We start from the raw sequence: 12,022 nt of genomic DNA on the forward strand, positions 1-12,022 counted from the left end.
CACTAATCACTTAGGAGTACATTAATCATTTGGTTTGCACGGGCCATGGCGTACTGTTGTTTGAAACCGTTTCCTCTTGGTTCCACCATATGAAGTCTAAGATACATTGAAAGGTTCTTATTGTTTGGACCACCCAACAGAAAAATGTAAGTTGGTAAGATGTCCGGCGTCTACAGATGCAGCTACATTTCTTCCTCCACTCAATTTCCACATACAAATGAAGCATCCTAATCGTCTGAACACCCATTAAGCCATGCCCCCAGAGCTCCGGTTTTGGGGTCAACGACGACATAAGCAGCCCGCGAACTGTTCACCAACATTGCATAGCGGACGTTTGCCCCTGAGGTCCCAACACCGTCCGAGTTCCTACCACCGTCGACCCATCTCTCGTCGAAGTCGTAGTTGTTGGCCCACATGTGAACTGTTCCGTACTCGAGACCTGTCCAGACATAGTCGGCTCGGTGGTCACTGGAGGATACAAGGTTAGAAACGTATAACTATAGACTTCAGGCAAGACTAACCCGTTAAGATAGGGAAACTGAATCTCTTCCGGACGTTGACCAACACCTGAGGCGTCTTGGTCGGGCATGGGCTCCCACTTGTCGGCGTCGTTGTCGTAGACGTTGCGGTAGATGGTTGTACGGCCATTTTTGTGCAAGTAGATGTAGTCGTCTCGCTTGAAATCGAGGGTTAGCTTCCACTGCTAACTACTTTCTCCATTCGTATTGGAACTTACTCCATCAGCGTCCACGTCGGCGATTCGAACGTTCTTCCCTGGTCCGAGACCAGATGCAGTCTCGCCGATAGGCTGGAACCGCCAACCGTACTCGTGATCTGAGTCCTTACCCTTATTCAGATATACCCTCAGAGCACCGGACTTTGGGTCAAGAGTCAGGTAATCATCCATCCCGTCGCTGTGTATAGTGTCAGCCTGCTATCCAGTAGCAAGTCGTCAACAAACAGCTGAAGGACTCACCCGTCTATGTCACCAAATGTGACCTGTGACGCAGGAGCAGCTCCTGATGCAATTGGTTTCCCGCCATTCAGTGGGTTCCAGAGCCAGCCAAGGGAGTCATCCTTGTTCGGACCCTTGTTAATGCTACACCGATGTTAATGATCACTCCGAATGATATTGGAGAATATTTGATAGACTTACTATACTGTCGGAGAGCCAGTCTTTGGGTCAAGCCAGATGTAGTCATCAACCTGCGAAGCCATCCGTTAGCGTCACCCTTTTGAAGCAGTAGAGTAGTGTAACATACCCCGTCGCCATCAATATCAGCAAAGCGGAGGCCATCTATGGCCATGCTGTCGTCGATATCTCCACGGTTATACCAGAGAGAGAGCGCTCCCTTCTCTCCGACATAAACGTAATCGTCCTTGCCATCACTAGCCAGGGAGAGAAATCAGTATTGGCTGGAAGACAATGCATGGATAACAGTACTTACCCGTCCATATCCGCTAGGAGTATCGACTCTGGCTTCTTGCGAATGCCATCCGCGATGGTCTTGGCTGGACCCTGGTTGACGTAAAAAGGCACGCCTTCATTGTTCGTGCGCTGATTCAAGAAACCAGTAAGTCCGCCGTCATCGTCCCAAATAAGGTAGTCTATCATGGTTAGCAATAGCTACACATCCGGCTTCGAAAGTCCTCACCATCTCGCCCGTCTCCATTCATCTACCATGACTTAGTAAGTCTACCAAAAGGTTCCAAGGAAGGGAACAACTTACATCAGCAAAGACGATCTTGGAAATATCCTTGGAAGCGCCAGTGGCGATTCCTCCCTTGGCGTGGAAGACAACATCTCGTCCTCCAGGCGAACCTGTGTTCATGTGATGCTTCAAGGCGCCGCCCTCGCCGATATAGACGTAATCTGCCCTCCCATCGCCGTTAATGTCTGGAAAGCGCAGTGTCTTGAGGTTGGCGTGAGGCACTCCAGAGGCAATTTCACCGCCTGGAACAAACTTCCATCCATTATCCCAGTCGGCATCTGGGCCATAGTTCCACCAGATTCTGACAGACCCTTTAGAAGGGTCTACCACCAAGTAATCGGCCATCTAGAATCATCAGTCAGCGGTCGAAGCCTGGACTCCTAATGGTAATACTTGCTCCATCTCCATTCATGTCCTGCAAGTTGCATTAGTCGAGTTATTGCGATAACGTAAAATAGTAACTTACAGCGATATAGATGGTTTCGGCAGGGCCTACTCCACTACCAATTACACCGTTACTATTGCCTCCTGCTGGAGTCCAGTGATCGGGTAGATTGTTGATCCAACATCGAATCTCTCCAGTCTTAGGGTGAATCCAAACATAATCTAGATGAACAATACGTTAGCCCAGAAAAGGGACTGAGATAGGATACACATACCAGCCTTGCCATCACCATTCATATCATGGAGCCTGTAAGAGTTCGTCAGTCACTTACCACAGAAAAGGAATCAATTCGCAAACATACCTGACGTAACGAGGATCCAGGCCAAGGCCATCGGCAACCTTGTTCCCCGAGCCCCATTTCTTGAGATCAGCCTCAACCCATTTTTTGTGATACTTCCAGTCCCCAGACTTGCCCACACCTCCAAGAGCGATCTTGCCAACCTCCCTCCAGATAGGCTTCATGGTACACTCTCTATGTCTCAGTTGGTTAACCAAGTTCATGGCCCAATCAGCTACTTCAGCAATCTCCTTCTTGGACTTTTCTCTGATGGGCAGCTCGCCCCAGTCTGGTGCGGGAATATTCTTGTCAAGGCCCCCGTTCTCGTCGCTTCCACCATCGTTTGGATCAGAGCCCTTGGGTTCTTTGATCCAGCCTTTGGGGATCTGCGTGACAAAGTCGTACCAGTATCGACCCATTTCATCGTAGCCCTTGGGGGTTGGATGGATGCAGTCGTCGAGAAGGTCGGTGCTGAACGTGGTAAAGTCAACAGCGAGGACACGCTTGCCGTTTTCCCTGCGCTTTTTTACCACGCCGGGGATCAGCTTCTGATACTCCTTGGTTCTGTCGGACTGCTTGGTGTCGCAGGTATTGATGATCATGGCGACCAGGATAGTAGCGTCGGGGCATGCCTTGACCATCTTATCGATTAGCTTGCCCAGGCGATCAGCTGCTCCTTTGGGGTCGTTTCCCTGTTGGGAAATCTTGGGGTTCGGGTTCATGTCGTTCGTGCCAGCGGCTAGAAGGATGAGATTTGGTCGTTCTTTTAGGGATGGCCCAACATGATCAGAGACGTATTGGATGGTTTTCCCCGACCACGCAGCCTGAATACAGCGTTATTAGAAGGTCCATCTGTTCAAATAAGTGGTAAAGGCAACTCACAAAATAATCACCCGACACTCCTGAGGATTCCGTTCCAGCATAAGCCACCTTGTTCTCTGATGGACCATGTCAGTAGGTGGTCAATTTTATCGAAGCGAATGAACTCACCAGATAAGTCTTCCTTGAGTTGGTTCCTATAGCCTCCCTCGCCATTGTGGTTAGAGCCTCGGAAACCGACCGTGATGGAATCTCCCACTGTGAGTATACGGAGCTTCGTGCCTCCTTGGACCTCCTTTCCACCCTTGGACTTTTTGTATTTCAGAACATATTTTGTCGAAGAAGTAGGGCATGACCCCCCCGTTTCTGGCAGCTCTGGCCTTGGCTGGTCGCCATGAACTTCCAACTTGTGATTTTGCATCTGGAATACAATCATGTTTGCGATGATCCTGTGTAGCAAGATCTGAGGATGGAAGACTCGCAGGTACCTATAAGTCAACTGATTAGAGATGCAGTTCAGTCGGCATTATGAAGAGCTAAACGTACCCGTCAGGCATGACGCTGCTGATGAAGTCATTGGTGTGAATTTCCTCGTCTTCTAGTGCTGCCATCTCCATTGGTTTGGCCGTTCCGTCAATCTTGTCCTCGTGGACAAGCTCAACTTCAGGTTCCATTTCCATGGCAAGACGCGCGAGTCCGTCGAGTTGATACTCAAATGTGCCGTTCTTGTACTCATCCCCAGGTGATCTTTTCCATGGACTTGAGCCTAGAGGATCGAACGAGTTGAGCTCAAAGAACATGAGATCCGGACTATCGGTGTTAGCAACCATGTCTTTTCTTCGATCACAATGGTCGACGTACCGCGTATTGCTTTCACTAGAGCTTTCGTCCACTCCAGACTCACAAAACCTGCCTTTAAATCTCTCGACATAGCTATCGTAGTTAATGAATTGAACTTGAGATCCAGCTCGCTCTACTGCTTTCTCCTACATTTCACTTTAGTTAGTGGTCAGAATTTCTAGATGAGGGCTACATACGATCTTTTTGTTGACCTCGTCAACAAGTCCGTTCATGGCGATACGTCTAACATCATCAAGCTTTTCACCGACGTGAAGGTTATTCCATAGTTTCTGAAAATTAGTTAGCAGCACATCTAGCAAAAGAATATTTCAGTATAACTTACGTTGATCCAAACAGCCCATGACACGTCGTTGCACTCTTTGGTGCCCGTAGCAAAGAATTTAGCGTAACTAATATCGATCAGAAACAACCGCAACAGTAATATGACTTTGTAACTTACCCTGTGTAGTAAATCATGCCGCTGTTGAGGTAAGTCAATTGGCTGCGTGATACTGATCGGCTAGAAGAGTGCTTACCCATTTCCGAGCTTCTTCTTCGTGGCCTCAAGTAGTGTGTCCAAGCTTTTATCAAAGTCTGGATTTCGAATAATCTTTTGAGACGTCTCGAGTTGTTTTTGACAGCCACGGGACACAACATCTGCGTCGATGTCAAGGTTTTGTGCCCACTCTTCCTCTAGGATCTTTCCTAACTTGACGGTTGAGGCCTGGTTCCTGTTCAAGACGAACCAGTTGAAGACACACTGATTGAGAATGTTAGAGAGCTCAGCATCGTTCCCCCCTAGAGTAACATACGTCAGCACATCTACAAAGAGTATAAGTTCGGGGTAGCATACCAGCAGATAGCAAGATGGCATTTTGACCACTGTCAACATTCGGAAGTTGATCCTCAATCACCTCCTTGATAACCGCACCTGAGCAAGAGTGGAACTGAAACGTTCTCTTCGACTTGTCTCCCAGCCTCGTGTCTTGATTGACTAGATTAGGATAGGCATGGTCGTAGCGACTGCACCACCAGTCTGTGTGGACTGTCAGTTCTCTTCCACTCTTGGGGGTCGTTGGTCAACATACTGTCAACTCCACTTAGCCTGTCACCAGCCCCAATGCCTGCCGAGTATGAGTCTCCTACCGCCGCGAGTTTTGTGATATCAGATAAGTCTTCAAAATAGAACGTGTCAATGTCATCGTCAGCCCTGAGGAACAATGAACTGAACAGCGTTGATGCCAAGTTCTCAGATGTAGGCATGCAAGTAGTTGGTACTGCCGCCGAAAGCATAGCAAGCCATGGTAAAGACCTCATGATGCAGAAAGAGATAAGGAATGAATGAAACAGTGTGGTGCCAAATTGACAGTGATTGTTATGGCCGCCAAGGCCAAAGCTAGATATAACTTCGAAAGATATTGTATTCCTTGGCCTGTCTTAGGTTCACTCTCTGGTCTCTCTCTGTAGTGACCGGGAAGTGTTGTTGGTGATAGTTCACGAACGGGCCGCAGCGACCCATCATGCCGATCGGAATACTAACGATAATGAAAGGGTCCTCGGAAGGATTCAGGGTGAGACGCATATACATGCACCGTTTTCTGACGATCGGGCCCTCCTCTAATCTTACAACATGGTCAAATTGTGAAATTCTTGCTATCTTTGTCCAAAATTGCAACTGCCGCCGTCTGTTAGGCCATGGGTTCTGGGTGGGCTGATTGATTTTCTCGTAAAATGCGGATCAGATCAGGTCCGTTCTGTTCAAAGTGTTCAATTGATTAAATTAACCATTACGTGAAGGCAGTGCGTGTTTTACCATTAAGCTGTCAACCAACGCAGAGTAACATCCAAGTATACGTCGTGTTGCTCATTGGCCTGACATGGGACTGGCTCGGCGCTTATAACGGAAGAGTGGGGATCAGAAGGATTAAGCCCAGTGGATCCAGCGTCTGCAATAAATTGAATTATCTATCATACTGGGCTAGTGCACGTTTCATCGTCAAGCTGTCAACCAACACAGAGTTACATGATGGTGCTTATTGGCCTGATGCAAGAGCGGGTCGACGTTTACAAAGGAGAAGCGAATTCCGATAGAGTTGGTAGATCAACTCAGCCCAGCCAAGCCAGCTTACGCCACGGAAGAGCCGGCGCTAATGAAACAAAATACTTGGCTTCAGCTCCGTGGGGTTGCAAGTACTGGCATCTATGATACGAGGATCGCAAATGCCAACCTAACCCGTCAACCATAAGTTATGGCAAAAGGATATCAGATGGGTAACCCGGTATGTCTAAAATTGGACTCCATGATCTGATCACTCAAAGGGGCCGACAAGGAAGAAATCCATCATTGAGACCTTGCAACGCTCCAACCAACACTCAAAGAGTCAATCCAGTGAGGCATTTCTGTTCGCGTTTCACCACAGATGCTGGAGTACGGGGCTGACTACGGGGCTGATCGAAATTTAATGTCTGTGTCAATAAGTCGAAAATCACCCAGATGATTGAGGGCCTTTTGACGCGTCGACCCCTGTTTTGCTATTAGCCAACACGACATGGTTGAGCGGTCTGGGGTGAATGGTTTAATCAAATCATTTCTTTGGCCTTGATTATTTCTGGTCTCAATGCCAAGTCAGAGGCAGACATATCTAGGTTGCTAGACTGATCAAGTCGATAAACTTCCTGACCGTCCCCAACCCTCCAAGGGACAAATATTTCTAGAATCTTGTATCTTTTTTCCATTACGGTTCAAGTTCTATCTTCTCAACATGGTCAATTTTACTCACCAGTTGTCTTGCTGGGCTATCCTCCTTGTCTTGCTGCTTTGCCAAGTACTCGACGCTGCAGACCTTGGCGACGAGCCCAAGACGCCCGCAGGCGAGCTCCAAGTTCGTCTTGATTGGCCGTTAGCCAAGAAAAGTGAAAGTGGACAAGCAGCAAGACTCACGTGGTTATTTTCAACTCACATCACTTTCAACGAGCCAGTCAAGGATATCTCAAGGGCACAGCTCGGTGGCCTAGCCCAGAAAGCGTACCTGGAGATGGAGACTGACATCAAGCAATACGGTGTTAAGTACAAGCCAGGAAAAAAGATCTTGGCGATGCCTGGTGTTATTACCTTGTTGGCTTTTGATAATGAGATTATCTTGAGCTCCTCCATGCGGGGCCCCAATCTCATCACAGGCTTTGAGGATACTTCCCTATGGGCGCGGCTCAATATGTGCGACGAGCTTTACAGACAGTACATCGACGAAAATGATGTGAGAGGCCATAAGAATGAGCGATCGTGTGGAGAGATTATGGCCCTACACCAATACCTTAAAAGATATCCTGAGAGGGACATGCAAGAGCTCGCCGATAGGGACCCAAAGGTCATTATGACCACTGTCACCCAGCCTAACAAACAGCCCATCAAGATCATTAAGCCTTGCGGAACAGACGAGGTTAGTGAGACACATTATCTAAAGCTTTATGATGATACTAATTACTTCTTTAAGGAGGGCACTCATGGCTGTGACCTGCTGGTGGGAGGGTTTCGCGACAACGACGGCAATGAAATTGAAGGCCCAATCGCAGATTATATTCCTCAGGATTCCCCAATAGACACAGACTTTGAACTCGAGGATTTGGCTGGTGGCGTTAAAGATATTGACCAGATAGGGTCGTTGTGCGACTAGGCATTGAGTCTTGTATGAGGATGTCGTGATCTTGAAATTGGAATTGTTTGACTCGGGTTGTGCGATCATTGTTTCTTGATTGTCCTTTATCATATGTGTCAAGACCAAACTACATCCTCAAAAGATCACAATTTACACTCAGCGCAAGATCTGGTTACAATAAAACATACGTTATTCATTTATACCACACCAACTTAATGTTTGCTTGAGCCGCTTTTAACTCTAGTCTTTCCCTGTCTTTAACAGCCGGCAATTGTTCAGGGCCCCAAAGGTCTAACGTAATGCAACGTAGGCTTGTTGAGACCAATTGCCTATGTTCCAACTCTCCTTCGATCACGGCGATAAAATCATCATCCTCCCAGTCCATTTGATCGTAATTAACACATAAGTCATAGTTCAAGATAAGAACCTCAACACCAACGGGCACGCCATCTCTCAGCCGCTTTGACGTTGACTTTGGTGAAAAACTCCCCATGAGGAGGACCCAAGGTATCTCCAATCTCCGCAAGTTATGCAAGTTTGTCATGTTATCCAAACTACCCTCGAAGTACAGAGGTGGGGGATCGTAGTCGCCATACGAAAAAGCTGGACAACTGTCGCCAGTAATCGTCAGGTCTCTAAGAGTCGAGCTCATGAGACAAAGTGCCGATGCCAGTTCGTCAAGCTGTACGATTGGCTTGCTCACTGCCTTATCAAGGTCTTGCTGATACCACAAGTCCCATTTGAGCGTTTCAATGTTCTTGAGAGCCGACAAGAGGGGCCGAAGGCGAATTTCTCTTAGCCTATAGAGGTTTAAATAGCGAACTGAAGTGACCGGGGGTGCTGACGATGGCCATTCGAACTTTTCTGGGCTGTCAACCGCTATTGAAAGACTGTGAAGCTTGGGCAAGTAAAACAGCGGAAGGACATCTTGGGTATTTTGATAGGCCATCAGGCGATATTGTCCTGATTGTGCGGAAATGTTGACTTCGGTGAGATCCTTGTAGTTTGGCAGTCGATGTTTTGATGGTTCACAGAGGGCGCCTCTCAGTACCATGCCGAGATATGGATTAAAGATGGTCCAGTTCTCTTCGAAGTGGACGAGTTTCAGATTCGGAAGCTTTGTGAACAAAATAGCAACTACCGCATCCATATTCCCGGCTAGGAGGGCTTGGATCCATAAGTGGGCTTCTAGAATCTTTGTTTGTCTGATCATGTGAGAGGCTTGATCAGTTTGTAAGCCAGTGATGGAAATCAGGGGTAAGCGTGAGTTCCAGTAGTCGGGCTTCCCGTGGGAGTCATCGCCTTGGAGGAATAAATGGTTGACAAGACCACCAAGCTCAGGTCGATCCATTATCGTGCGCAGGAAAGGAACGATGGAGGGTGTTTGTGTGTTACTCTTGTCCCATTTCAGTTTGATTCGAGAGTAAAGTATAGGTTCTGCAGCACGACGAAAGCTCTTGTTTATTTTACTGAGGGAAGATAAATCATAGGCGGAGAGGCTATTGAAAATAGGTAGCTGTAGCTCGCTTGGGAGGTCGATTAGCGACAGCATGATGATCAGCCTTCATATTAATAAATAGTGTTTAAAAGAAAGATGCCTCGACTGACTATTAATAGAGTGGGATTTAAGAAGTGACCTCGTTTCATGTATGTCTGCACGTGACGCAGTTCAAACGGATAAGATCGGCAGGATGACCTGACTGAACACGATGTTGTTGGAATTTACGGATAAAGGTTACTCCGAGCATTTATGCGCTAACAAGTTGGGCACTGTCCCATGTTACAGGATGTGGGCTTACCCTTTTAAGAAAAACCAGTAATCTATGTGTTGCTATCCATTGTGTAGTGAAAGCTATCGTGGCCGTTAGAAACCGCCAATGCATTTGTGAATTTTTTTCTATTAATTTAAACTTTATCTCAATTATGCCTTATCCGTCATTGTATCAACTAATTATATTATATATTTAATATCTTATACTTCGTAGAGTAAAATAACATTTATTGCTTAGCTTACCCTATCGCGTGTTGGCAGGGGGGTTCTCGGGGCTGGTAGGGTACTATTATACTAGTGTATTAAAGAGTACTTAACGAACACCAGAAAACTATCGGTATTTCACAAGTACTCACTAACATTCATTGAAATCAGCTGTGAAGCACTAGCCACAGAGCGCCACGTGCCTATCGAAGCTCTTCCGTCGGCCCTGTTAGGCGAACCCGATCCTTCTAAGAATCTGTTGGACATTTATAAACATGCCAAGACAATCAGACTTGCCTATCTCTATCTATATAGAATGCTGTTTCTTTGAGGAAGTATTTCCAAGAGCTGTAAAAAAAAACACATCTAGACTCCTTATTGATAACATAATGGATAGTAGGCTTGCTGCTTCTCGTGAGCGGTCTGACTATAGAGACGATGAATATTATTAACGGCAAATCTTAGTGCGGAAACCTTCCAGAACGTGCCCAGCACTGGATGATTTCTTTCCTTTTCTTAGTTGTCCAATCTTAAATTTTGAGATCCTACATAGAAACGACTTAGCGCAGGAGCTGGCCTCAGGGTCTACGATTAATCTATTGGTCAAGCTGACATTTCAGTCACTATTCCCAGCTCATCTCCACCAAATTCGATAGTTTCTCAATAGTCTCAAGAAGATGTGCCATGAGCGATGGGAAGCTAGAGAGGAAGGGGGGACAAAATCCCGCGACGACCTAAACATTACCACCCACGAATTCCTGTCTATCACCTTCCAACACTCGTTTAACCCTATAGTTGCTTGCCTTTCTTTTCGCTACGTTGGTCATTATGTTTTCTTCTAAACTTTTGGTCGGCATTTTGGCATTAGCCTCAAGTGCTGTTGCAGGCCCATGCCGCCCAACAACAGCAACGACCAATGTCGAAATTACGCCTACAGTTACTGACAGCACCACGGAGGTCATTTCTACTCTCACCGAGACCTCATCCGTCCCTATCGAGCTGTCTACTCTTCTTACCACCACTTGAACCGATGTCTCGACTATCATCACCCTGACTAGCTCTGAGTCAGAGTCAGTCTCTATCAACACTACCACAGCTACTGCAACCACATCCCCTGATCTGAGTACGGCCTCGACCATGACTAGTACGATGAGCACACCGTCTGACAATATTACGGCGTGCGTAGTTAGTGATGATTGAGTACTTAATACCGACCTTTGCGTGCTTGGGGGAGTTCAATAATTGTGACTGTGTCAATGCCGTCTGCGTTCAAGGGCTCATGGACTGCTCCACGGATTCAGATTGTGTAGCTGCTCTGGGTTCGTATGCCTGCATTGATCTCGTCTGCTAGCCGACAGCTGTACCTGCACCCTAGATCTGTGAATGATGGCTGCTTTAGTAAGAATCACCAATCAGGCTTGAAGGTGGATAGTCAAGTACGTCAAATTATGAGCGAAAGTCACCCCAAAGTACATAGACCAATGGAAAGCTTGTATTTATATTATTTGTTCATAATCAAGTTGCTCTTCGATGAAGCAGTAAAGTTTCCAGTTGTATCCTACTACGTTCACATCTGTCACTCGCTGAGATTCAACTCGTAACTTATATCTAATATACTCAGGGTAATTGCTCTATAACCAAGACTTGCAGTCAGCTAATCGTCTAAATAAAAGAGTCATCTAAGAAACCTTTGTATATGACTTTCGCAGATTACAGTAGCATTCCTGTGAATAGCCTGAGTGTGACTTAAGTGGGAAAGAAGCTACCGCAGCTTTGAGCCGCGGTCTCGGTGGTAAATGCCAGTGCTAAGGTGTATATCGGTCTCCGGAATGTATACGAGGAAGTCTGAGTCCATATACGGTACTTATTACAAGCCTGTAAACGAATAGATGGATAGTTGACTTTATTTTAATCTTCAATTCAGTTTCCTCAACCTGCTGAGCATTGATAAGATAACCGTTAATAGTACTTTAGATACTCACAGCGAACATCCTCTAAACTGATATATAAACACAATCAACAGCCCGAGGCAAGCTCACGTTTCAGAATAATGTATTGTAGTAGGTGCTATTGGAAAGAGACGTCGGCTCGACAGTCATCTCAGTTTCGATCGTGTCATATTGAACATCTGTCACTAGCGCTCTCAAATGGGATTCGTAACACCTCCTGTGACTTAAAATTATAGAACTTTCAAAAAAAAGATATTCACCTCAAAGAACAACCCCTACGATATGAATCTGTTGAACCTTATATTGATGTGATATGGACTGAGAGAGATAAAGCTTCTTGGCACCATAACAG

The 12,022-nt window shown here is 46.4% G+C and overlaps 3 protein-coding genes across 3 annotated transcripts; 1 reads left to right on the forward strand and 2 right to left on the reverse strand.

Moving 5' to 3' along the window:
• Nucleotides 1-71: 71 nt before the first annotated feature.
• On the reverse strand, nucleotides 72-5,392 carry EDB82DRAFT_438859 (SGNH hydrolase-type esterase domain-containing protein). The gene is made up of 23 exons (XM_065607781.1): nucleotides 5,182-5,392; nucleotides 4,947-5,129; nucleotides 4,630-4,891; nucleotides 4,554-4,574; nucleotides 4,437-4,503; nucleotides 4,291-4,350; nucleotides 4,115-4,239; nucleotides 3,800-4,063; nucleotides 3,425-3,741; nucleotides 3,317-3,372; nucleotides 2,459-3,258; nucleotides 2,372-2,403; nucleotides 2,179-2,318; nucleotides 2,110-2,127; nucleotides 1,731-2,057; nucleotides 1,656-1,677; nucleotides 1,449-1,608; nucleotides 1,263-1,389; nucleotides 1,157-1,206; nucleotides 977-1,099; nucleotides 737-914; nucleotides 522-676; nucleotides 72-468 (listed from the first exon to the last, which is right to left on the reverse strand). The coding sequence occupies exons 1-23, from the start codon at nucleotides 5,384-5,386 to the stop codon at nucleotides 228-230; spliced, it is 3,933 nt and encodes a 1,310-aa protein (XP_065466070.1). The 5' UTR covers nucleotides 5,387-5,392; the 3' UTR covers nucleotides 72-227.
• A 1,185-nt stretch (nucleotides 5,393-6,577) lies between these two features.
• EDB82DRAFT_117928 (uncharacterized protein) lies at nucleotides 6,578-7,852 on the forward strand. The gene is made up of 2 exons (XM_065606997.1): nucleotides 6,578-7,530; nucleotides 7,585-7,852. The coding sequence occupies exons 1-2, from the start codon at nucleotides 6,856-6,858 to the stop codon at nucleotides 7,762-7,764; spliced, it is 855 nt and encodes a 284-aa protein (XP_065466071.1). The 5' UTR covers nucleotides 6,578-6,855; the 3' UTR covers nucleotides 7,765-7,852.
• An 81-nt stretch (nucleotides 7,853-7,933) lies between these two features.
• EDB82DRAFT_438863 (uncharacterized protein) lies at nucleotides 7,934-9,347 on the reverse strand. The gene has a single exon (XM_025729832.2). The coding sequence runs from the start codon at nucleotides 9,296-9,298 to the stop codon at nucleotides 7,940-7,942; it is 1,359 nt and encodes a 452-aa protein (XP_025587389.2). The 5' UTR covers nucleotides 9,299-9,347; the 3' UTR covers nucleotides 7,934-7,939.
• Between the last annotated feature and the right edge of the window lie 2,675 nt (nucleotides 9,348-12,022).

Source organism: Fusarium venenatum, assembly GCF_020744135.1.
Source record: "Fusarium venenatum strain MPI-CAGE-CH-0201 chromosome Unknown EDB82scaffold_1, whole genome shotgun sequence".
NCBI classification, from domain to species: Eukaryota; Fungi; Ascomycota; class Sordariomycetes; order Hypocreales; family Nectriaceae; genus Fusarium; species Fusarium venenatum.